Raw genomic sequence first — 26697 nt, 5'->3', positions numbered from 1 at the left:
TTGTGATAGGACCTGATATACCGACCTACATACCAAGAGTAAATGGACTACCTGATGTACTGGACATTGTCGTAATGAAAGACATCACTGAAGAAATCAGCATTGATACAATAGAAGACGGAACTTCAGACCACAATCCCATAGAATTCATAGTGGGACATGGCCCAAGAAACGAAGAAGAGACACAAACCAAGGATCGCACAGACTGGGAGAAATATAAGAATTTACTTCAGGAGAAAATCACGGAAATTCCCCAAATAAACACCCGGGATGAATTAGATGAAGCAGTTGAAAAATTGGAAAATCAAATAAAAGAAGCCTATGAAGGAAGCACCAAGAGAATAAGGAAACCAATTCCGAAACATTCACATGGAGATACGCCAAGGGATATAAAGGAACTTATAAAAAAGAACAGAAGACTCAGGAAAATCTACAGAACAACAAAAAGAGAAGAAGACAAGAAGAAACTAAATAAGCATAGTCAGATATTGAAAAATGCTTTAACAGAACTGCGTAATAACAGATGGCACCAGAGATTAAGGGAACTGAATACAATAGATCACTCGGCTTGGAAAATGCAAAAACGCTTACGACAAGAACGGACAGTTATACCCCCACTGCATGGAGCAAACGGAATGGTATATACGAGACTTGAAAAAGCCGAAGCACTTGCCGACTCAATTGAGAGAGAAGCCAGAATAAATTACAGAAATGATGATGACAATGAAGATCTAGAAGAAGAAGTGGAGGCAAACGAAGAACTGATGATGGAACCACCGGAAACCGAAATCATTCCAAAACCGGCTTCACCAACAGAAATCAAAGAGATAATAATGAAACTGAAAAACCGGAAAGCACCAGGAGAAGATAGGATAACGAATTATATGTTGAAGAAATTGCCTAGAAAAGGAATAGCAGCCTTGACGAATATAACAAACGGAGTGATGAGGACCGAATACTACCCAAAGAGATGGAAAACTGCAGAAATGATAGTTTTCAACAAGCCTGGAAAGGAACGGAAATTTCCTCAAAATTATAGACCAATCAGCCTATTATCAGCACTAGGAAAAGTCGTCGAGAGGGTTATCGCCAAAAGGCTGAATGAGGAAACAGAAATGTTGAAGATAATTCCACCCGAACAATTTGGATTTCGACGAGAACACTCGACTGAACTCCAATTACTACGGCTCATAGAATACGTCACCGAAGGAATGCAGACCAAACAGGCCACAGGATTAGTTCTGATGGATATCGAGAGAGCTTTTGATAGAGTATGGCACGAAGGCCTAATCTACAAGATGAAAAAAGCAGGATATTCGACCAAGCTATGCAAGATTATAAGGAACTATCTGAGGAATAGAAACTTTTATGTGAAAATAGATGGAGCAACCTCTCAAATCAGACAATTGGAAGCGGGAGTGCCTCAAGGATCGGTACTTGGACCTCTGCTTTATGTAATATACGTCTATGATATCCCGAAGAATGCTAGAAATATGCTCACATTGTACGCAGATGACACAGGAATAGCGTTCAGACATCGACGCCCAGAGATCATACACCGGAGACTGCAGGAAGCCATAGATGAATTACTCAAATGGTGCATCAAATGGAAAATCCAAATCAATGGAAGAAAGACTCAAGCAATATTACTGCAAAAGAGAAGATTGAGGATGGAAGAAAACCTTGAAGTTGATGGAGAAGAGGTTGAATGGAAAAATGAAGCAACATACCTAGGAGTGACGCTTGACAGAGGACTTACATGGAAAAACCACATCAAATGTGCAGTTGATAAAACAAAAGCCGCAATGAGTAAACTTTATCCACTCATAGGCAGAAGAAGTCATATGAATAAGAACATCAAGTTGACGATGATTAAAACAATTGCGCGACCACAACTCACATATGGATCGGCGGCATGGGGCTTCGCAGCCAAGACCCACATCAAGAAAATACAGGCCACTGAGAATAAACTCCTTAGAATGGCGATGGACGTACCCTGGTTTGTTAGGAACAAACAAATCTACAAAGACTTGGAATGGGAACCAGTTATAGAATTTATGAAGAGAAAGGCGGAAAGGATATTCGACAAAGCCAAACAACATCCAAATGAGGAACTACGAAGATTAGTCGACTACGATCCAACGGAAGAAGCTAGAAGGTCAAGAACCTACTACCGAAGACCCAGAGATCAGGTAAGGATCTAAATGTAACCAAAGAAGAGCTTAACCTATAAAAGCTATAGGCAGCATACAAATATCAACACGACTATGATCGTGTGAGAGTCCAGAAACCATAAGAGTCAACTGGTTAATAGGCAAAATGCCCGGAACCTATGAAGAAGCAGTTAAGGGTTTTTAGTGGGTCTCGAGCTCGGAGAGTGAGAATCCCCACACTGTTCCCCCTCAGGAGAGGGTGTGTTCGTCTGTTTGCAGATTTTCCCCCTGCTACACCAAAAAAAAAAAAAAAAAAAAAAAAAAAAAAAAAAAAAAAAAAAAAAAGTTAACCACTAGCGCCAAAATTGGCCTATGATTACTGTCGGATAGATTTGAATCGTTCGTTTACGGTATCCAGATGCAGAATAAACGTTCTATTGAACAAAAGGCTTCCTTTGTTATACGATCTGTTGTCACGTGACTAACATATTCGTCGGCTCTCGGATGGTATTGCCGAACGCGGTATCTATAATCTTTTGAATTATGCAGCACAGAACACTAATATACAGTTATGCAGTATGGTCCGTATATACACATTTGGTAACCGAAAGTTACCAGAGTGGTTACTCTGGTGACTGATATTGAACCGAATTGTCAGGAATTCGGCATATACGGACCGCCCACTTACTAACCAGCAGTTTGTCTATGCTAACTAGGGCTGTGGTCCGTATATACACATTTGGTAACCGAAAGCACAGCCCTCTTAACACAAGAGTTGTTTAAGAGGGCTGTGCCGAAAGTTACCAGAGCGATTACTCTGGTGACAGATATTGAACTGAATTGTCAGGAATTCGACATTTACGGACCGCCCACTTACTAACCAGAAGAAACCAAAGCCTTTGGGCTGTGGCGTTTCCAGCCTTAAGCCTAGTTCTCAGAGCTTCGTAGTGTCGCCAGCGACAGTTCTCCAGCCAATCAGAGCATGTAAACAAAACTTCCCCTGACCCCTTCCTTTTCATTTCTGGTTGTCGAGAAGTGTCGCGACACGCCCCTTTTGTAGTTGAAATATTCCAACTTCCAACTACACCTCGAATTTCTGCGACAATCACAAGTAAATATAACCTATCTGTCAGCCGCAAAAACAGTTGTTTTTGATTTTAGATATTCTTTTCAGTATTTTTTAATCATGGTATATTTTCCATCTAAGTTCAGGTAAATATATGAAACACCAATGATAATTATCACGGAAAAAGAAAATATTCTTTCATTTCATATTTATTGTTTATTTCAGAATGGAGTTTTTCTACAAGTATACAGCTTTATATTCGTGGCGAAAGGCGAAATAAAATAAGGAGAAGAAGGTGAATTCACTAGACCACTGCGGCAGATAGGTATTTAACTTCCTAGTGAACCATGGGAGTTCACTGCTATATACTCCATGAATATTCATTTGGCCAATCCGTAATAGATATATGAAAAGTAAGCTAATTTCACGTTTTGAAATGAGAAATATGTCAAGATTTCCTGAATTAAATTCCAATTTTCTTTCAGTGAATACAAAAAGTGCCTATTTCATTGAAATTCCCAAAACAAATCAAAAAGTAGCTGAACGTTACTCCCACAAAATATACAAGTTTGGAGGTTTTGATCCATATGCCATTTGAGCAAGAGATATACGAGGTTACAGTCCTGATGGAATATGATGATGTTGTGGTTTTTCTAGTTTTCACAATCAGTTTTTAAACACATCAGCAAATGAAAGCATTTAAGCGCTTATCAGCCGACAAATGCTCGCATTATATCTGGGTTTTGCTGTTTGAAACAAAATATTCTGTGAGAAGTTTTTCACAAAAGGGTCAGTACAGATGAATAGGTGTACATGTAAAGAAGGGAATAATGACCATTTTATGATAAAATGCTGCTATGAGGATTGTGAAATATATTGGATCCGATCCATGCGGAAAGTGTTGGGCTGACCATTGTTCCTGACCATTCGTTCAGCAGCGCTTGTACAAGCAATTTACACATGGATCGAATAGTTTTTTAAAATGTATATACATAATATGATGTAATGTGGTTGTATTAAATAATCTCGAATAGATGCACTGTTCTATACAAAAGGTGTATTTACTATAAATATAAAACAGAAACAATATGAAAATATAATTGGTTCAAAAATAGGAACAGTATAAAATTATATCCAGTAGAAAAATATACAGCATAAATATAATGAGGATAGAATATAACCCATATATTTGAATAGCTCTTTCAATAGCATCCAATAATTTTATTCGTCTCTTGTCTCGAGTCATTTGAGTAAAACTTCTTATCTTATACTTTCTCTATTTCTTCGGCCAAAATATGCAAGAGGATGGCATAATTCTTCATTTCCTCCCAAAATACTGCTTGACTTGCCCAAGTTATTGAATACTTTCATGGCCTCTGTACTAATGTAAATTTTACACAATTTAACCACAATTTTAGTTCGAACACCATGTTTACTTCGGACATTATGGTGTGAGCAACTCGAAAATTCATTTTTGAAAAGATATATGTAATGTAAATTCAAAATAGAATAGAATTTTTCAATCGTATTTGACAATCAGCTGTTTATGACAGCGGAGAACACAACACGTCATGTGAGAATGACGAGGAGCTAAATGCTCATACCCATACCGACGTTGCCACGTCTACCTCTCATTCTGAAACTGTCAACTTCGGTACTGAAACTTCAACCAGCTGTCAGATAGACGTCAAAATAAAATTGTGGAGGTGTTGTGTAGGCAAAAATAACACAGAATTTGGAATATTATTTTACTTCTAGTTAAAATACGTACATTGAAATGCATTATTTTTGTTTTTAATTTGATGGTGGTGTTAATCCTAGTGATTCTTTAGCCAACAGTGTTAAATGTGCGTTATTAATGCCAGTAATGGTAATGAAAGTATTCAATAGACCATATTAGTGAGGTTAGGCGGGAAATTTGAATCGCGATCCATCCGTGGATCTGGTCCCTGAATTCCCTATGCATTTCTTATGGGACTAAAAATGCCGCGTACTTCTCGCCTGTTTTTGGATATTTTAGCGAATTTCTTAAGATTTATTTCTGTTGGAATGTGTTCTATGATCCTTTCCTAACAAGTTGAAAACAAAATTTCGTAATAAAATGGTATATTTTTTTAATAATAGATCAATATAAAATTGGTCAGCAAGATCCATGGAAGTTTGTCGTAGCTTCATTTCGTTTCTAACCTCTGAAGCTGACATCATTCTAACGCGCAAGCGCAGCATGTCATTTTCTTTGTTACGGTTCATGATTGACGTATAGCAGAAATGATCTACGACATACGGATATATTCCGTATAATAATGTGTTCAATTTTGATTTTAGGACATATAAAAGTATTTTGTGATGTAAAATGTACTTGGAAACAACCTCTAATAATTGCGGCACCCAATTTTACATGTCTTTATATTAACATTTACTTCTAGCTAGCGATATTCCATCTTAAAGTCGATTCCTATGTAAAAAAATTTGAATATGGATCTCCCGCCAATTGAGTGATTCTAACCTCACTAATATGGTCTATATCTTGGGAAAGTCACACAGTATTTTAGCAGGAAGTGAATAATTATGCCATTTTCTCGTTGTGTTGTTGGATGTGGAGGTTGAGGAAACAGTGTTAAGTTTTTTTCCTATTCCGGAAGAAATTTCCGTATTTTAGCATAAGAAGCTTCACTTAAATTACTTGACGAGGAGACAACAAAAATGCTATTATTAAGAAAGCTGACTTATACTAGTTTACCTTTCTGGCTCCTGTTTACTTTAGCGCCCACCTTGGATGTTTGTCTTCGATTTTTTCATCAATTTCAATGAATTCGAATGTTGGCATTAAGAGAACTCGATGAGTTAATGATTTCAGTTATTTATTTATACTCATTATATTTATGCTGTTTTTCTTACTAGTTCTATTTTGTATCGATTATATTTTTATACTGTTCCTGGGCAGGAAGACCTGAGTTGTTAGCGCTTGGAAACATTGTTTCAATAAAGTTTATTACTTCTACTATCGTGTTCCTGTGTTATATATACCTATAGTGAATACACCTTTTCAATGAAACGGTGCATCTTTTCAAGAATATTTAATACAACTAAATTACACAAAACTATGTATTTACATTTTGAGAAAATATTCATTCCATCTCTTATTACCCGTACAAACGCTGTAGAAATAAAGGCCAGGAACAATGGTCTACTATGGTGATCCATATGGATCCACGGTTTCACAATCCCCATAGCAGTATTTTATTACAGGTTGGTCATCATTCCTTTATCTGCATATACATCAATTCATCTGTGCTAACCCTTTTGTGAAATACTTTCCTGGAATATTTTGTTCCAAATATTTTATAGAGTAACCTAGGTAAAAGGCCAATTAAGGCAGCTGCTACGCTCTGAATGCTTTCGTACATCTGGCTTATCTTCTGGGAATAAAATCCGCCACTTCTTGATTTGTTTTTCAAAATTTCAATAAATTAGGTATTCTGTATTCACTGAAAGAAAATTTATTGTTAATTCAGAAATCTTGATATATGATGATGATAGTTATCATATCAAAAGTTTAATATCAACTTACTTTTCATATATCTATTTATCTATTACAGATTGCCAAATAAATATTCTTAAAGTTCTAGATGAAGTTAAATACTTTATACCTTGGAACAACGAAAATATTCGTCAAGTGAGGAGTTTTACTTGTAATGACGCTTTTGCTTGCCTCCACAATTTTTGTGAGGCTAGAAGGTTGGAGGGGCCTATAATGGTCCAAATCTTTGTTTTGACCGAGAGGGTCTTTCGACCAGGTTCAGTCTTCCAAATAATGATTCTAATGTTCTTCAGTTGTTCGAGGAACGTTACAGGACCCTTATGTTGTTATATGTAGATATATCAGTTTAATTTAACGTTCCGCTCAAAACTTCTTGTTGTTAGTGTTGTTAATCATGTTGTAAGTGATTGCAACCCTGTTATTTGTGTTGCATTGGTCATCTATTCAATACAGATTTTCTGATATAACTATTACCACAATTTCACAAAAAATATTAATGAAAAATGTAAATAATAAACGGTCTTTGCGTCTTTGATAACAAAATAAAAATAAATAAGACAAGTGAAATGAGTTGACAGGCTGTCAGAGATGAACAGTTGACAGTTTTCAAATGTTCTGTGGCTTAAAAAGTAGACGACAGACGTGGCAACGTCGGTTCGGGTATGAGCATTTAGCTCCTCCTCGTGTGAGAATGTAGGAAGGAGTGGGGATTGTCGCTGGCGACACTACGAAGCTCTGAGAACTAGGCTTAACACAGACATGGAGGTAGGAAATCATAGAGAAAGGGTTCTCTCTGTAGGAAATCCTTTACCTCCATGAGCACAGATTACAGAGTAGCTGTAACCACAGCTTACTATGAGCTGTGGTCCGTATATACACTTTGGTTCCTTCTGGTTAGTAAGTGAGCGGTCCGTATATGTCGAATTCTTGACAATTCAGTTCAATATCTGTCACAAGAGTAACCGCTCTGGTAACTTTCGGTTACTAAATGTGTATATACGGACCATAGGCTCGGTTTCTTCTGGTTAGTAAGTGGGCGGTCCGTATATGCCGAATTCCGGACAATTCGGTTCAATATCTGTCCCCAGAGTAACCGCTCTGGTAACTTTCGGTTACCAAATGTGTATATATGGACCATACGCCAGAAGAAACCAAAGTGTATATACGGACCACAGCCCTAATAATTTTATTAGGTCTATGCTCAGCCATGGTTGTATACGTAGATAGAGATAGATTCCTCTATCTACGGTTGTAACGTGCGTTCAAAAAAATTCGTCGTCAAGGTGGCTATGAAATTTTGAAGGCTGATGTTCGGTGGCTGAACGTATGTCTTTCCTTGAATTACTTCATCTTCCCAAAATGTAAACACAAAGATTATAGAGTAGAAAGATAGGAAACGAAGCGACTAGAGTGATGTGAGCGCCCTCTGTGTTTCAAATGTGTTTTTAAGGCCCTGGTTAAAATATCAATTCGAGAGACATATAAAATTTTGCGAGATGTCAGAGTCATATGGCCATTTTGATCAAACCGGTTTTGAATGTTTTGATTCTCGTATCCATAGACAACCTCGGGTGCGTTCCACTAGGCGCTCACGCCGTTCACAACGATCACGACCACGACCGCCCGAATTACCATTCCACTAGTGCCCGGCTTCAAAAGCGTATAGGCTAGTGGAACGGTACGTGAGCGACGGTGAACTCGTTTTTGAAAATTCAAATAGCGAAATGAATGCAGAAATCAGTTTTGTATAATTTGATTCTCTTGAGAAAGATGAAGAACCAAACTCTCGCCAAGTTCTTCTTTGATTTAAGCGGTTTAGCTTTCACAACATTGGTACAGTGGGAATCAGAATTTATTTACAAATCTTGTGTTCTTGTTCGTGAGAAAGCAATAGTGTTCAAAGATCTTTGGTAGTGTTGAAGATGGACTCCGATATTTTACAAAATTTACGAGTTGTAGCGGAATTCGATGATAAAATAAATAAATAATAACTTTATTTCAAAGTTCAAATGAAATCGACGTCACGAAATCAACGATAATTCATCCATTTTAAATTTAGCGCCACGCGTTCACAAACGACCACTTCGACCCATTGAACTAAAGTCACAGATTACAGAGTAGACTAAAGTTCAATGCTTCGACCAACGGGCAGAGATGGGTCGTCATGATCGAAAACGATGACGCCATCGATTCGAAGCGGGCGATCGTGATCTTCTAGTGGAACGGCCTTAGGTCGTCGTGAGCGTTGTGAGCGCCTAGTGGAACGCGCCCCTCGTATCGCCTTTTGTTTTTCAAGCCCGTTCTAGTTGCTGATTATTGAAATTTTTGTCGGATTTCTTGGCGAAAACCTCAGAATATCGTTCGAAAATTATTGTATGGTGAAGAACTGTGGAGCAAATAAAACGAATTTTACTGAGGACAATGGGAATGTGAGTATTAAAACTGGTAACATGTGACTCGGTCATTCATTGATTTTTGTTTTCAGTGCTACGAAGTGGATAACATTTTCAGGGCGTAAAGGCCTGCAAACACTACTGACTACACCATGTGCAATAAACATTTTACTGCAAGTCGATTGAGAACTGTTCATCCACGTAAATTGTTGTATGCAGGAAGCATCCCTTACATGAAGGGCTCATTTAGGGGAAATTATGACTTTTACATGTCCATTCAAAGATTCTCAATTGCGTTCAATATATTCAGAAATGCAAAAGTTCTATGGATTTCGATTTGGGAATTGGGTGACTGTCAAATTGTTGTTTGGAAAGTCAAAGTTTTATGAAACCTTCTGTGAGTGTTTATTCGTCAATCAATTTATATATTGTGTCATAAAGAGACCATACCATGAAGAAATCATGAAAAAGCATGAAGAAATTATACTGACGGGCTTGAATACAAGGCTTGTATACCTATGTAAGGTTTTTTTCAATTGTGGTTCTGAAAATTTTGTAAATAATATGTAAGTAACGGAAATGTGTATCCTATGACGGTAAATTGAATATTGGTTCATATCAATTTCTGATATAAATTGGAAAAATTCACCTCAGTTTATTAATTCGAAACGTTTTCACAGAAAAAACACCTTTCACGTAACTATAGCCAGATAACCATGTACTCTTGTATCCTGTCAAAGCACTATTCGTTGTCCATAATTTCAAATTTTTGTGAATTTTTTATAGATTGCAAATAAAAATTTAGCACATCCAACAGTGTATATCATTGATACCAATCGATTCCAAAAAATGTTCAGATGAAAACTAACATCCTGGTCACAAAACAAAACCATCCTTTTGTTTTGTCGCTCAGGATGTTTGTTTTCTGGTCTCAACAAGGTCAATATTGAAATTGAATACAAGGAATAGAATTCGAATTTCGCGCCCCTCAATTATAAAAGAGAAAACTGTTATTAAACAGTTTTTCTGTATTGATAATACGTTTTCAGCGCCATCTCATTGTCAAATGTGTTTTCACTGGCCAAAATGTAGTCGGTTTTTAGTACTAGCGATATGAGGGCGTTTCCTATCTTTCTACTCTATAATCTTTGTGTAAACAATGATGACATTAACCTATATATCGTAATTTTGTACGGAAAGGCACTTTTCAGAAAAGGTTACCTGTAAATTTCACCCAACGTTCGAAAAGCATTTCTTTCATTGAGTAAGATGACAAGAATCCAAACAATCTGAGGCGGTTAGAAAAGTTCTTCGTAAAAATTTTAATCGTCCACTATTTTCATACGTAAAGCTGCATTCACAATCAATTCGCGGGCCGAAGTGCACTTCGGCACGAAATTTACCATTCGCAATAATCTTGGTACCAAATACTCAAATGAATCAAAAATGTAACTGATCAAAACATAAGCATCAGCATCATCTATAGCCGGCACGAAATTGCTTGCCGAAGTGATAGTTTGCAACTTGCAAGAAATTTTGGCTTGAATTTCATTGTGAATGGAAACGGAGAACGCCATATGCTAAGCTTCCGTGCCGAAGTGCACTTCGGCCCGTGAATTGATTGTGAATGTAGCTTAAGAGACAAATATCTTGAATTGATCGTGGTATAGTATGTTTTTTTGTAAAAAGGTTCTAGTTACTTCAGTCATATGAATAGATCACAGTAAGATTCTCAATAATATGTTTATTAATTCTCTATAAATATTGAATTGATTCAGTCATTACTGAAAATCCATGACTAAACTAAAAGAACTGAATTACATGAAAATAGCTATTGGACAATTTATTAAAATTCAATTCAGCTATAAAAAGGCATGATGCTTTCTCCTTCATAACGTTCTGCTATTGGAAGTTCCATAAAAGAAAGTAGGTCCACATTTTGCCTTTGACTCATGCATACTGTCAGTATGCATCAGTTCAGTATGATACTGAACTCCAATTTTTCTCGGATGCTACAAGGTTTGGTAATCACAACCTTTTCAGTTTTCTGATAACATGTCAATCTTTATGGAAACAAATGGATATCTTTATTATTATTATATGCCAACGGATACTCCATCCACTTGAGATAAAATCTGAAGAGAGGTTTGTCGAGCTTCTGTCACCATGTTTTCATTATTACTGAACTCTAGAGTTTTCTTTTTTGGTATACCACTTCCTTTTTTGTTTGAACATACCTGTTTCGTCAACACATCGCAAAACAGTACAATGGAAAAATTCATTCTTAATAATCTACAGCAACATAGGCTTCAATGAAGTCGCCGGAACAGAATATTTCCATTTTCCTTCAATTTTCTTTCCAATTTTGAAGTAGAATTCAATAGTAAAAGTCTTTCACACGTCCGTAAAAACCATCTTTATAATTTGCTGATAATAATTTTAATTCAATAACAACCCAAAATGCTAAAATGACAGTTCACCTGGAAAATAGTAAAGCACGAGTTAAGAATTACGTTTAGACACGAAATATCGACGTTCAAAATTCCATAGCCTACTTGACGACGAATTTTTTTGAACGCACGTTATATTAGTGTTCTGTGGGCTTTGGTCCGTATATACACTTTGGTTACTTCTGGTTAGTAAGTGGGCGGTCCGTATATGTCGAATTCCTGACAATTTGGTTTAATATCAGTCACCAGAGTAACCGCTCTGGTAACGTTCGGTTACCAAATGTGTATATACGGACCATACGCATAGTTGCCTCACAACAGTCTCAACCAAAGATATTACACGTGTAATCACAGATTACAGAGAATCTGTAATCTCTATAATCTGTGCGTTGGTCTCAACGCAGAGACAAGAGATTCTTTCCCTTTCTCTATGTCTCAACGGTTCTCTGGTTTTCTTATGGAGAGTAGAGAGAAGGAGAACGATCGACGTACTAAAAATGTGTCCCCGAAAACGGGAAACGTAGGATAGGTGTCACTGCGATTGCAGCGGGTATCGATAAGGGGTGGGGATTCAAGAGTCAATTTGAAATGAACAGCCTTCGTTTTATTTTAGGTTTTAGGTTATGTGTCATCGTGGTTTTTCTAATGATTTTTCAAATACCTTTAATCAAATCTATATTAAATATGAGTTCGCTGAATTATATGCAATAAAATGCAAGTCGAAATCAATGAAATTCAAAAGAAATCACTGATCAAAAAAATTGTACCTACTTTTGTTTATCATTGTTTATTGAAAGCAGCTATGTTAGTTGGTTTACCGTAATCTTCAAAATTATATAAATCCGTAGTGAGGAGTAGTACACATCAAGACAACAAAAGGTAGCAGTCTCAGATTTATCACTTAGGTATTAGAGTAGATTCTTTTGCCAATACTCAGCTGAGAACCGATATAAACCATATATTATGTTATGCCAACAAAATTCTTCAAGAATATCTACTTCTGAACCATGTAGTTTTATTGGTTAGATATTCTTATTCAGAAGAGTCAACTTCTCCATCATCTTTTTGATATCTTCATCGCAAAAGTGCTCTTGACACACAAATTGATTCGGAGTCGACTCTTGAGATAAGGTTTTTTCCAATTTTCTCTCAAAAATGCTCTCGGAAATTTTATGTCTTCTCCTTTACTTTCCGATGCCAAAACACTCTTATACTAGCACACGCTTCAACATTTCACCATGGTCATATGTTGTTCTCTTATCAAAAATCGAAAATAATAATATTCCTATCATCTGTCACCAGGGAAACAGTTCACTCAGCCAACGAGCCAACTACAATTTGATTTGTGTAAATCAAAATTTCGCACTCTCGTGATGGCCAGCGCGCCTGTTGGCAAAGGCATGAACTACTCTATTGGTACATATTTTAGGGGACAAAAGTAGAGTTCCAGAATTACATCTCGGAGGAAAGAGAGCGAGCAGACTTTGCTCTAATTCGTAGATAGACGTAGATCTACGCTCTGATTGGACGGAATTGACGTAACAGATGGAAAAGATGGAAAAGATGCGATTCTGGAACGAAGCAAAGAAATCTGTGGTCTCAAAGCAGCGATCGTTCTCCTTCTCTCTACTCTCCATAGGTTTTTTGTCAGTCAGATGGTTCGAAGATCATTTTGATAAATAAATTTATTAACTTTTTCCAAACCTAGATATATAGAAATAATGATACGAGCTATCCTAATCGATCTAAGTGGTACACTTCATATTGAAAACCAAGTTATTCCTGGGGCAATAGATGCTTTGAATAAGTTACTAACCTAACTTTTTTTTTCTACAGAGAATTCAATATTGATTTGTAGATTACTCGTTACAGGCTTGAAAGTAAAATTTGTTACAAACACTACAAAAGAAAGCAAAAATTTCCTTCACAATCGTCTGACAAAGATTGGTTTCCATTTAAAGAAAGAAGATATATTTAGTTCCTTAGCTGCTGCTCGAAATCTGTTAGAGTGTAGAAAATGGAAATCCTTATTACTTCTGTCACCTGAAGCATTGGAAGATTTCGAAGGTTTAGGGTGTGAGAAAGAAGAGAACCCAAATGCTGTTCTTGTTGGCCTAGCTCCAAATGAATTTCATTATGAACGTTTGAATGAGGCCTTCAGGTAGGTGTTGGCAACCAAGTTTCACTAAAAGCTGACTGCTCTGGCTTTTTAATTTCAATATACAGTCTCCTTTATGGCTTGATATTGGCCCAATTGATAGAAAGGATCTTCAAGTTAATTACTGAATTTTTGTTTATTTATATGCTTCCTATTAACAAGATCAGTTAATAGTTGATTACTCAGATCTTTCATCAATCTGGCTCTTCATATTAACCCAATATACACTTCAATGTCTCTTCCTTACCATAATAAATCAAATGATCTCTTGTATTGTTAAATACTGCATCAATCATTATGCAAATCTCTCATATCTTACTAGAGCTCATTGAATAATATAACACAATTTTTCAAGAGATAACAACATCTTAACAATAAATTAAATGATCCTGATAATATGTTTCAGCTGTAACATTTGATATGTAACTAATTTAGTGACTCAATTTCAATGAGATTTTCTCAAACTAATGTCATCAACTCCTTTTTATTAACAGTAATAATATTTGCCTTATGATTGTTTCCTTCACAATCCTTTTTTTCAATTAATCCAGATTAATTGTAATCTTCTCCATTCTTCCTCTATTTTCTTTAGTGGAATGACATTATGTCGTAATTTCTCTGCCTGTTACATATTTTTGCATTTCTGAATGTCAGCACTCAGCACAGTATGTAAAGGTGGGGTTTGTAGTTGGGAGCTATTCTGTTTACTTTCACAGTTTCACCTTATTGCTCCTTTTAAGTTCGACTTTTGTTGCTCTTCTTTTATGGTTACTATTCTCCTTGCCTTTGTCTTTTTGTGTTTCCGAATTTCTTCATCGAAAACATTGTACAAAATATTTCTGATAGTCTCTTGGCCTGTTGTAGAATAAAGGTACTATTATAAAGGGTGGGCAAAATTGGTGATACCTGAACTTTTTCAATCAAACGAGATAGGGGAAAATGCATGGCACATTATGGTCGTCATCTTTCGAGAAACTAATAACGCCATCAACTGCATATCTCTTCTTTTGTTTTCGAGTTCTTTTTCATTTGAGTTATAGGTCAAAATTAAAATTTCAAGTTTGGTCATTATCTACGTTTCTGTTTAAGCTAGGATGTTGAAATGAAAACATGATACGGACACTTTGTTGATAGCAATCCAGTGGCGAACTATGATTTTTTTCAACAGGCTTATTTGCTGAGCTATAACATAAAAATGTGTTCCTTTTCTTATGAAAACACTATTTTAAAATGACTTCTCGAATGACTGAGGGCGATGTATGATATATTCCTGAAACGGTAAAAAATGGCCATTCTTTCTAAGTCATTTCAAACTACTGTTTTCATAAGAAAAAACACAACTTTATGTTAAAGCTCAGCGACTAAACCTGTAGGAAAAAATCATTGTACGCCACTGGATTGCTATCAAAAAAAAAAAAAAAACTATCTCAGTTTCTGTGATTTCAACTTTGGTCTAATGACCAAAGTTGAAATCCCCCAAATTTAAATATTGGCCTATAACTCAAAAACAAGAGAAGGTAGAGGAATGCAGTTGATGGCATCATTAGAACATGTCACGAAAAAAGGCGACATAAATGGCACATTTACTTTCAAGCTACTTTCTCGTCTGAATTTGCCAATAAAACTCGTTTTTAGTCTTTCAAAGTTTATTAACGGCTTTTTCTAAAATAATTTGACAGTCAACTCCTTTCATATCAAAGATTATAGAATAGAAACATAGGAAACGCCCTCATATCTCTAGTACTAAAAACCGACTACATTTTGGTCAGTGAAAACACATTTGACAATGAGATGGCGCTGAAAACGTACTGTCAATGCAGAAAACCTGTTTAGTAACAGTTTTCTGTTTTATAGTGGCCGCGAAATTCGAATTCTATTCCTTGTTTTCAATTTCAATATCGACTTTGTTGAGACCATAAAATAAACAACCTGGGTAACAAAACAAAATTAAATGCATCAACGTTTCTCTGCAGTCTCTGTTTCTATATATTGACAATTAATGTCAAACAAAAGCCACAATTCAGAAGATTTCCGAAAATAGATTTTTCGTCTGATGAAGGAGTCTGATATAGACTCCGAAACGTTACCACTTAAAATTATAATTTCAACGTTATTTATTTTCTGTTCATTGTCAGGCAACAATTTCTTCTAGTTAATTTGCTCCTGACAAATTAGTGCAAGAATTTACGCAGGAGCAAATCGTCAATTTCATTTTTAATTGATTTTGTTTCAGAGATTAGGAGTGAAAACCCTAAAAAGTTTATTAAGAAATGCAGAATCCTCCCGGAATAAATTTCAATCGATATCAGAATGATAGTTTTCATCCGAACATTGTTTGGAATCAATTGGTATCAATGAAACTCGCTGTCGGATGTGCTATATTTTTATTTGTAATTTATGAAAAATTCACAAAAATTTGAAATTATGGACAACGGATAAAGCTTTGACTAGGACACAAAAGTATATGGTGATCTGCTATACGTCGAAAGTGTTATTTCTGTTCAATATTCGTTGTTTTGAATCAATAAACTTAGTGGATTTTGTACAATTCATATCAGAAATTAATATAAACAAATATTCAATATTACTTACATATTATTTACAGAATTTTCAGAACCTCAACTAAAAAAAAACTTCACTGAGGTATACAAGACCTGTATATTAGTCTGATAGTAGAGTTTCTTCATAATTTTTTTATGATATGGTCTCCTTATGACACAATGTACGAATTGATTAATGAATGAACGAAACACTCACAGCAGGTTTCATAGAACTTTGACTTTCCAAACAATTTGACAGTTCCTCGATACCCAAAACGAAATCAATAAAACCTTTGCATTTCTGAATATATTGAAGGAGTAGCAACTGAGAATTTTTGAATGGACCTATAAAAGATTCCTCCTAAATTGGCCCTTCTTGCAAGGTATGCTTCCTGCATACAACAATTGACTTGTATGAACAGTTCTCAATCGACTTGCAGTAAAATGTTCATTGAACATGATGTAGTCAGTAGTGTTTGCAGGTCTTTACGCCCTGAAAATTTTATCCACTTCGTAGCACTGAAAATAAAAGTCAATGAATGACCGAGTCACATGTTACTATTTTTAAAACTTTCATTCCCATTTTCCTTAGTGAAATTCGTTTTATTTGATCCGCAGTTCTTCACCATACAATAATTTTCGATATTTTGAGGTTTTCGCCAAGAAATTAGACAAAAATTTCAATAATCAGCAACTAGAACGAGCTTGATCAACAAAAGGCGATAGGAGAATCAAACCATTCAAAACCTCTTTGATTAAAATGGCCATCTGACATCTCACAAAATATCATTTGTCCCTCGAATTGATATTTTAACCAGTCTTAGGGCCTTAAAAACACATTTGAAACACAGATGGCGCTCACATCACTTTAGTCGCTTCGTTTCCTATCTTTCTACTCTATAATCTTTGCTTTCATATATTTTTCCAGAAAACAAGGTAACGAAGATCAAATAAAAATATTAAATGTGACATGTGACCTCCTTACGGACGAATTCGTCTGTAAGGTTTCAACAGGCACATTCATTTTCCTCTATCTCGTTAGGTTAGAAAGTTGTAGTTCAGTTAACACCAATTTTGCCCACATTGTACACCGTAACACTATGAAAATTCAACCTTCAATTTATATTTAATAATTTCAACACAGTAATTTTGTACTGTGGTTGCATTTTCATTCACTTGCATCTATTTAAATTGTCAGAAATTACAAGTAAACAGTCTCTATTTGGTAATGGTGCCTTAAAGCGACATCAACCCCAAGGTTCAATAATTGAAAGCTGTCTAAACAAGAAACTCTGCAGGAGCAGGAGCCTCATACACTTCGAAAAATATTGTGTTAAAAAAATTATCACGAAATCCGTTTTTTTTCTGGCTATGTATGTTTCCAATCTATTGTGGATACTCAAGTCGCAATTCTGATGCTGTCGATCTCTTCACAGGGTTGATAGGACTTTTGGTGACTGAAACACTTTTCTAACTTTGCCAACGTTTCGTGGATATTTTCCACTTCCTCAGGGCTGACATTTATTCAATAAATAAATTATTCATTTTTTTTTTTAATTCTGATAGGCAGTCCTAGACAATTCTCATTGTATATACAGGGTGTCTCAAGTTCGAGTGCCTATTAGACGTTTCTGGAGAACTAGACATATTTGAAATCTGAAAATTGGGATTATGATATTGTTCGAAGTTCTCTACAGAGCTAAAATATTTTCGAAGCCCAAAAACTTCCGGTTATACAGGGAGTGAAAATAAATTCGACGAAAAAATTTTTTTTCAAGTTTTCTATTCCTGGTATGATCGAGTATTCAATAGTGAATACATTTCTGTTAAAACCATTGTATTAAATCGAATAGTTTTCAAAATATCCGAAAAAAACTGGAAAAAAATTCAAATATGTTCAGTCAGTAATATGTTCATTATTCTTAATTTAAATATCCTGAGCGTAAACCGTTTTTACAACATCGAAGAGGAAGGATGTGAAAAGGTCATGCATCTTTTGGATTTCAAAAATATCATCACAGGGTGTTTCAAATTTTGTGTTGAAAATTTTGATCTTAAATTGGCCATAACTTCTGTTTTTCAAATTAGAACCCTATTTTTTTTATAATTGTGTTGGATTCTGCGGTCAAAAATAATGATAGTTTTCTCACATGATTATGCTCCTAAATTAATTTCTGAGTTATTTGAGATTTTCTGGATTTATGGTGTACGTAGAGTCAAATTGATTGCATCTAAAAAAATTCAATGAATATTCATTCGAACCAATGGGAACACTCTGTACCCATAGAAGATAAATTATCTGTTAATAATTCACAAGTATCAGGTGTTATTGTTATTCGTTATCTTCATTTCTCGATTTAACAAAATGAACCGTTATTCTAATTACGAAATTCTGGATCTATTTCATATACATGGTGAATGTGACAATAACACCTGACACTTGTGAATTATTAACAGATAATTTATCTTCTATGGGTACAGAATGTTCCCATGGTTTCGAAAGAATATTCATTGAATTTTTTTAGATGCAATCAATTTGACTCTACGTACACCATAAATCCAGAAAATCTCAAATAACTCAGAAATTATTGAATTTAGGAGCATAATCATATGAGAAAACTATCATTATTTTTGACCGCAGAATCCAACACAATTATAAAAAAATAGGGTTCTAATTTGAACAGAAACAGAAGTTATGGCCAATTTAAGATCACAATTTTCAACACGAAATTTGAAACACTCTGTGATGATATTTTTGAAATCCAAAAGGTACATGACCTTTTCACATCCTTCCTTTTCGATGTTGTAAAAACGGTTTACGCTCAGGATATTTAAATTAAGAATAATGTACATATTACTGACTGAACATATTTGAATTTTTTTCCAGTTTTTTTCGGATATTTTGAAAACTATTCGATTTAATATAATGGTTTTAACAGAAATGTATTCACTATTGAATACTCGATCATACCAGGAATAGAAAACTTGAAAAAAATTTTTCGTCGAATTTATTTTCACTCCCTGTATAACCGGAAGTTTTTGGGCTTCGAAAATATTTTAGCTCTGTAGAGAACTTCGAACAATATCATAATCCCAATTTTCAGATTTCAAATATGTCCAGTTTTCCAGAAACGTCTAATAGGCACTCGAACTTGAGACACCCTGTATACTTACAGGTCTAATTTTTGGTAGACGTACTCTACAGGGTCTGAGGTATCTCCCCTTATATTAATCTCGGGTAAATTCCGAATTTCCCTTTGAAAACGTCACGACATTTTTCAATTTATACCCACAATAACAGTATTCGCATCTGAGTACATGTTCCGCACTAGGCGAAAAGCCGCAGCATTTTCAGACCCAAAATTATTTGTATGCTACACATTTGGACTTCTATATTAGCGTAAGTTACCTATTGAATCTACAATGGAGTAGCATATTCAATTTTTCCTGAATAATAAAACTAGGTTACTTTCACCACAGACCTCTTAAGAACTGTTTTAAGAGGACCGTTCTTTCACGAATGTCAATGTACAGGGTGTTTTATGGGCTACGTCTTGTGTACTTTGATCTACCGGGAATATAGCTTTCAGATTTCTTTGTTATACCAGTCGATGGGAATTTACAGGTAACACATTCACACCAAAACTGAATTGAATATAAAATAAATCTAGCGGTTCCAAAGTCATGTCTTTCGGAAAATATGGACCAAATGAATGAACAATGTCTTCTACAAAAGGCATTGTATACCCTGTAACCTTAGGTTTTGAAAGTTTGTACATATGATTTTCGATAGAGCGCTTCATTCTGACGAGTTCCTCCTCCTGTTTAAAAGTACTCCGATTTAAAAAACTCCTTTATATCCATACAACACCAATACTACCAAGTTCATGGAACTGCTGACTTGTTCAAAACTATTTTTTCAACAAGCTTCAATTCAAATGGTACTTGAATTTTCCATATACAAATATTGTGATATCCTCCCTAGGTGCCTGCTGAATGGGTCTCAATTAATCGCTATTCATGCAGGAAAATATTACAAAACAGAAAGTGGACTCTCTTTAGGTCCAGGATGTTTTGTGAAAGGTTTAGAATATTCAGCTCAATGTAAAGCAGAAATTGTGGGGAAGCCAACAAAAGAATTCTTTCTTGCTGCCTTGGATGATATTCCACCTCATGAAGCTGTAATGATTGGTGATGTAAGTTGCAAGATTCTGAGTTCTATAGAGATAGGTAAAAAATCACCTAAAAAAGCAATATATCAATTTTTTTTAGGGTGATTTTTGATCTCACTAAGGCCCGGTTCTTTCACCTGCGATAAACTAAAATTATTCGGCAAATAAGTCTTATTCTTAGGATAAGTATAAATGCTCTCTTTTTACTATCGATTAGAATTATCAATACAGTACCTCAGATTAAATATTGCTGAAGTTGCCATCAAACTGTAGCAATACCTATCCGACTGTTCATCGGAGCCTTATATTTCACCTCAAAGGACCCCGCACACTTACTTAGGGAAAGCGGGTCCAGTGAATTTTCCCCATTTTTACATATTATATTTATATCAACCTTAAGAACAAAATATCAGATTTTCACGAAGGTCTTACATCCGGTTTGTTTTATAGGGCGTTCCAAAATTGCAGCTAAGGAAAAATGAATTTTTAAATTTTGATGATAATTCTTCTAATTTTTAGAATTTTATCATGATGTCTTGGTTTTTGAATAACACAGATATGTCACAGATACCCAAACATCGCCCATCACGTTGAGTTTCGTTATACAGGTTGTTTCATGAAGCTGTATAAGGAACTGAATGTGACTTTGTTAGTGACTTTGGGAGCACCCTGAGTTTTTCAAAATATGATACCATGATGTATGTACACCTCTGTAGGAAGTTTCATTAATGTACAAAGAACAGTTGCAAAATTATTCAGGTTTAAATTCGGATTTGATATAATTTTTCTTTAAAACTTATCTGTAGTTGAGATTACTGTCAGTTATTCGAATTTGTTATGAATTCTGTAGGTTACTTAAACGGTTGGTTAGCTTTCCTTCTGTAAGTAGTTTTCAGTTAGTTTTTTTTTAATCGTTGCGACCATTATTGGTATAAAGTTAATGTGAAAAGACAGCAACTAATGCACGAAATAGATATGCATGTTTCCTATGTGATCATGAGTTTCCATTAAATAACCTCAGACCCAGACGAATAGATAGAGAAGATGATGTCGATAAAAGAAATCTGGCTGTTTTGAAGCGTGAAGTATTAGAATAACCGGTAGTTGAAGTAACCCAATTAACGAGATTGTGCATTAATTGCATTAATTGTTTGAAAGAGATAACTGAAGAAATCAACGACATAAATGATGATTCCACAGTACCAGTTAAATTAAATACTTTGCGTCAAACTCCAAGTCATGCGTGCTTCATTTGCAATGAAGACGGTGGTGATCTTTGCAGGTTAACACTGTGCAGAGTGAAAATTTTCATAGCACATGACATATTTATTAGTGAGAATGCTAGAATTTGCAGACACCACATGAATGAGGATCTCTTTCTACCTCGTCCTCTCCTTGTTGGTTTATACGATACACCAAGAAAAACATTAGAATGAACGGAATTCAAATCTCTACATTTCTACAAAAAAAATGCGCGAATGGAGAAGCTCCTCAAATGGAGGTATCATGACGAGAAGGATTTTACTGATAAGGAATTCAAAGCCCTTTGTCCAATTACAAAAAACGAATTTCTTGATTTGTTTAGACAGTGTTTGCCAGTTCCCGAAGATGAAACTAAATCAAGGCATACTTCTAAGAAATATCTTTTCACTTTTCTATGCAAAATAAAACAAGGATTGTCAGATGATTTATGTAAATTGTTGATAATTATTATTTCAAGTAATGAACTTAAACCTGAATGATTTGGCAACAATATTTCAATTATATATACACGAGTGAAATTTTTCACAAAGGTCGACATACTTATATGGTATAATATTTGAAAAAATATGCATCCTTAGAGTGCTCAAAAATACAACAACCTGGAATGATAACACTGTTTTTCTATATAAACAGATTTTGCGATAGCGAAATGAGGAGATTAGTGACACCGAATTATGTCCATCCTGTACATTCCTGAATAGAAACACCTTTCGACCGACAATAGCTATCATAATAATTATACTGAATGAAATAGTTATTTTCCTATCAAGTGCGGAAAGTGATACTTGGCCGCACGAAACTGCCGTTGCCCGAACGATGCGAAGCAGAGTTCGGGTAAGCAGTTGAGTGCGGGCAAGACACTTTCCGCAAGAGTTAGGAACAATATTTTTTCTACAAGCGCTTGAAATATATAAATGTATCCATTTCACGAAACAGTTCATATCTCATTTGATTAATTCATATATAATGACAGACGTAATTCTGCATGTCATTACTATGAGTTTCTCATCAGGCGTTTTCGGAAACTTACTCAGGGTTACTAACTCGATCCATTGAGGTCACGTGACGGATCTTCTCGGATCACTGACCCGGTTCTAAGTTCACGAACTTATCAGGTTAGGATTTGGAAGTGTCAGTCGTGAGAATAACATAACCAAAACGTCATTCAAATTTGTTATAAACTTTACACATTTTATTGATGCAGAAACAGAGTTTCTAGAGAAAAAGTCGTAAGAATCTTCTTGCAATTTTGCAGAGAAATTTTATATTCCTATTGGAACTTCGTTTCATGGATGAATATTTATACACGATACAAAGCCTGTTTACATTATATTACCAGAGACAGTTCTGGGATTATTGGATACACAAGATTCTTGATGCTCCAGGAACAAGCAAGAAATTCATAAAAACTTGAGTGATCTGGAAGTTTTCTTGGGGATTGGATCATCCTAGAATCTGCAGTTCCCCAGGACCTCAAGAAAACAATAACCAAGATTTTACCGAAATTGGGAGGGGCTGCTAGTTTGAGCGTTGTAATTTTCAAGAAAAAATAAATAAATAACAAAATATGGAATGATTTTATTCCCAGTCAGTTTTTCTGGGTTCCTGTTCCCAATTAATAATTGGATTTTCTGATGCTTTGCTTGAATTCATTGGCGTTTGCCATATCTTAAAATTTGTAGTGTGATCGATATCAATATCTATTTATCAAAATTAGGAGCAAGAAGAAAATTGCAGCTATAGTGGAATTAGCTAATGAAAATACACATTTCACATTGAGCCGAATTCTCTTCTATTTCCATAAATATTGAGAATAAGAGTAGAAAGCTTATTCCCGCGTTTTTCAGATACAAAACTAAACTGCAGTGCGCATGCGGTGACTCTAGCGATTCGAACGACCCTGCTTTTGTGTAGGGTTACGGTAAAACAACCCGAGTTAGTGATCGAGTTAGCAGCACCGTACTTTCCGAACACGGGTTGGATGTTCGGGTTAGGTAAACGAACGCAAGGGTTAGGGATCGAATGAACCCGGGTAAGTTTCCGAAAACGCCTATCGTTGACGTTCTGTGCATAGAAACATGATAGAATTTAATTTACTCTATAATATTTGCGTGCGGGAAAAACCCCTGCTAATCCATTCCCGCACGCAAATGCGTGCGGGAAAGAAATAGCAGGCGTTTTTCCCGCACCTTTCGGGAAAGTGACTCTTTGCAACTTGGAATGCGTGCGGGAAAAGGGTTGAACGCGCACGCTTGTAGAAAAACCTATATTCCTGGACATCAATCTCAACTACAGATAAGTTTTAAAGAAAAATTCGAGGAAAAATTGTATGAAATCCGAATTTGAACCTGAATAATTTCGCAACTGTTCTTTGTAAATTAATGAAACTTCCTACAGAGGTGGATATACATCATGTTATCATATTTTGAAAAACTCAGGGTGCTCCCAAAGTCACTAACAAAGTCACATTCAGTTCCTTATACAGCTTCATGAAACAACCTGTATAACGAAACTCAACGTGATGAGCGATGTTTGGATATCTGTGATATCTTGTTATTCAGAACCCAAGGCATCATGATGAAATTCTGAAAATTAGAAGAATTATCATCAAAATTTAAAGATTCATTTTTCCCTAGCTGCAATTTTGGAACGCTCTATAGAACAAACCGGATGTAAGACCTTCGTGAAAATCTGATATATTGTTCTCAAGGTTGATATAAATATAATATGTAAAAATGGGGAAAATTCACTGGACCCGCTTTTCCTAAGTAAGTGTGCGGGGTCCTTTCAACAACAAAGGGTGATAGTTCAACAACGCCGAATTTTAAGCAGCATATCTTGATTATCCACACGGAAAACTGGACGGCATGTTGAAGAAATGAAAGCTCTACACACTTTTTCGAAACTAATATTATACATTTTCACACACCAATAATCGCTTATTAATACGACACATTCGTAAGAGCCAGGAATGTATTCAAATTGTTTTCAAATGTCAATTGATACTATGCTATCAATAAGAAGAAACTGATCCCATATCCCTGAAAAACGTAAAACAAAATCGAATCGATGATTACATAATAGTTCCAGACATCTTATTCACAATTTAGTCAAAATGTATTCGAAGATGGAAGTACCGGGCCTTATAAGAAAAACATAACCCATAGCTGATACTATCAATTTTACGATCGTCTGTTGGTATAACAACAATGCATTGGAAAATATTCCATAAGAAATACTGTTAATTGATTCTTTGTCGATTTGGAGCTCAAACCATTCCCCTCAGTACTAAGAAATATTCAACTGAACTGACTGAATAATTTTTGATTCACTCATATTAAAAAATTTGAAGTATAATTTCTGTTCTACAATGTATTTTCATCTATTATTTGAAGAATATCGATTTCCTAAATTAGTTCTGATAGTCCATTGCTGCAGTTGTACAATTACACAATATAAAATGAAGGCCTTCATAGAACCACTTAGAACAATAATGTATGCCTATAACAGGATGCAATGCATTTCAGTAAGATTACTAGCCATCATCGTGTATCATCGTGAAACGAATCGAAAGATCTGAAAATTAAGCAATAACCTATCCAAAATGTAACGTCAACAACGTTGCCAAAGTCTGAATGAGACACAAACTGTATTATATTATACAATTTGAAATTGTAATTAAAACCTACATAAATTCTCGTGTCACTGAAATTACATTGCAAAAAAAGAATTCAGTTATAGGAATAAATTATTCTAAAGACCGTATGAACAGTTTTATTAAACGGGATTAATTTCTTAAACGCTTCAAAGTCGTTTAAGGCTAGCCGCACATTGAAGGCAGTGCATGGACCTATTATACCAGTATTAGTATTATAGTTTTAGTATTATTATCATTATTAGTATTAGTATTATACATGATTATACAGATACTATGAGGCAGTGTAGCTTAGCCATTGAACTATTTAGTTCAATGAGCGTAGCATAGCACAGCGGAGTAACTTCCACAGAACACAAATAATCAGGGTTGCCATGCTGCTTCATTGAAAATACCCCAGATGATACCCAAAAATCCCCCAAAATCATGATATTTTCCGCCAAATCCCCCAGATTTTTATTTGTTGATTTTTAGCATTACTTAGCTGCAATAATTATAATAATAATTAATTCTCGATGTTTACAAAAAAAAATAATTAATTTTTTGGAAATCAATATAGTATAAACTAATTAAAAAAAAATCTGAAAATTCTTCATAAATGAATAAACAGAATATAATATGAAATGAATGTTTAATCATTCTTAATGAAAAAAATATATACATATAAGAATGTAATCAATTCTTTATTCTTTATTGAAGAAATAGTTTCTTCTGATGTCATTAACCTGTAATGGATTCAATATATCAAATATTATCTACAAACTAGCATAAACAAAGTTCCAATTACTGACCTGGAATAAAAAAAACAATGCTATTTCTTCTACTAAGTGTGAATTAAATACAATGAATCGAAATGAAATATTCAATGACAGAAAATTGCAATCTTAAAATTAGTTATGTCAGTCATACGCACTCTATAAACTGCTATTACAAAGAACACAAAAAATACTAATACAATGGTGGGTTTCTTAAAAATAACACAATTTGTTTTTACATGGTCGCACTGAATTGTTTCCTACAATATGTACTAAATATTTTGCTTCTTTTTTCGCAAAATTACATTTGATGTATTCAAGTCTGAAGCCTTCTCCACATATTGCTTTCAATAGTTCCTGTAAATCTTTTATGTTCAAATGTTGGAGAAAATATAAGTTCACGAAAATCAACGCACAATCTTGTCTTACATCCGTCATCCCTTTTTTACGCCAAGGTGACCGGTGCTGCGAACGGTGAGGAAGATATCGATTAAATTTGCCTTCAACAATTTCCTTATTTGAAACTCTATTTCTTTCTGATCTTCCATTGA

The 26697-nt window shown here is 35.0% G+C and overlaps 1 protein-coding gene and 2 long non-coding RNA genes across 5 annotated transcripts in view; all 3 read left to right on the top strand.

Moving 5' to 3' along the window:
* The first annotated feature begins 3065 nt into the window (after positions 1-3065).
* Positions 3066-4273, top strand: LOC123308116. The gene is made up of 2 exons (XR_006537055.1): positions 3066-3365; positions 3445-4273. It is a non-coding gene; the product is annotated as an uncharacterized LOC123308116 (long non-coding RNA).
* Positions 4274-13221: 8948 nt separating this feature from the next.
* Positions 13222-26697, top strand: part of LOC123307966 (haloacid dehalogenase-like hydrolase domain-containing protein 2) — a 38269-nt gene continuing 24793 nt past the window's right edge. Inside the window, exons 1-3 of one of the 3 annotated variants that reach the window (XM_044890479.1) lie at positions 13222-13410; positions 13462-13764; positions 20287-20497. In XM_044890479.1, coding sequence (XP_044746414.1) covers positions 13325-13410; positions 13462-13764; positions 20287-20497 — 600 coding nt within the window. In that variant the 5' untranslated portion in view covers positions 13222-13324. The remainder of the gene's footprint in view (positions 13411-13461; positions 13765-20286; positions 20498-26697) is intronic. The other 2 variants (XM_044890488.1, XM_044890496.1) reach the window with 2 other exon arrangements.
* Positions 22742-23768, top strand: LOC123308153. The gene is made up of 2 exons (XR_006537063.1): positions 22742-22896; positions 22992-23768. It is a non-coding gene; the product is annotated as an uncharacterized LOC123308153 (long non-coding RNA).

Source organism: Coccinella septempunctata, chromosome 1 (assembly GCF_907165205.1).
Source record: "Coccinella septempunctata chromosome 1, icCocSept1.1, whole genome shotgun sequence".
Classification (NCBI taxonomy): domain Eukaryota; kingdom Metazoa; phylum Arthropoda; class Insecta; order Coleoptera; family Coccinellidae; genus Coccinella; species Coccinella septempunctata.
The sequence above is the reverse complement of the archived record's forward strand: the minus strand, read 5'-3'. Positions and strand labels throughout refer to the sequence as shown.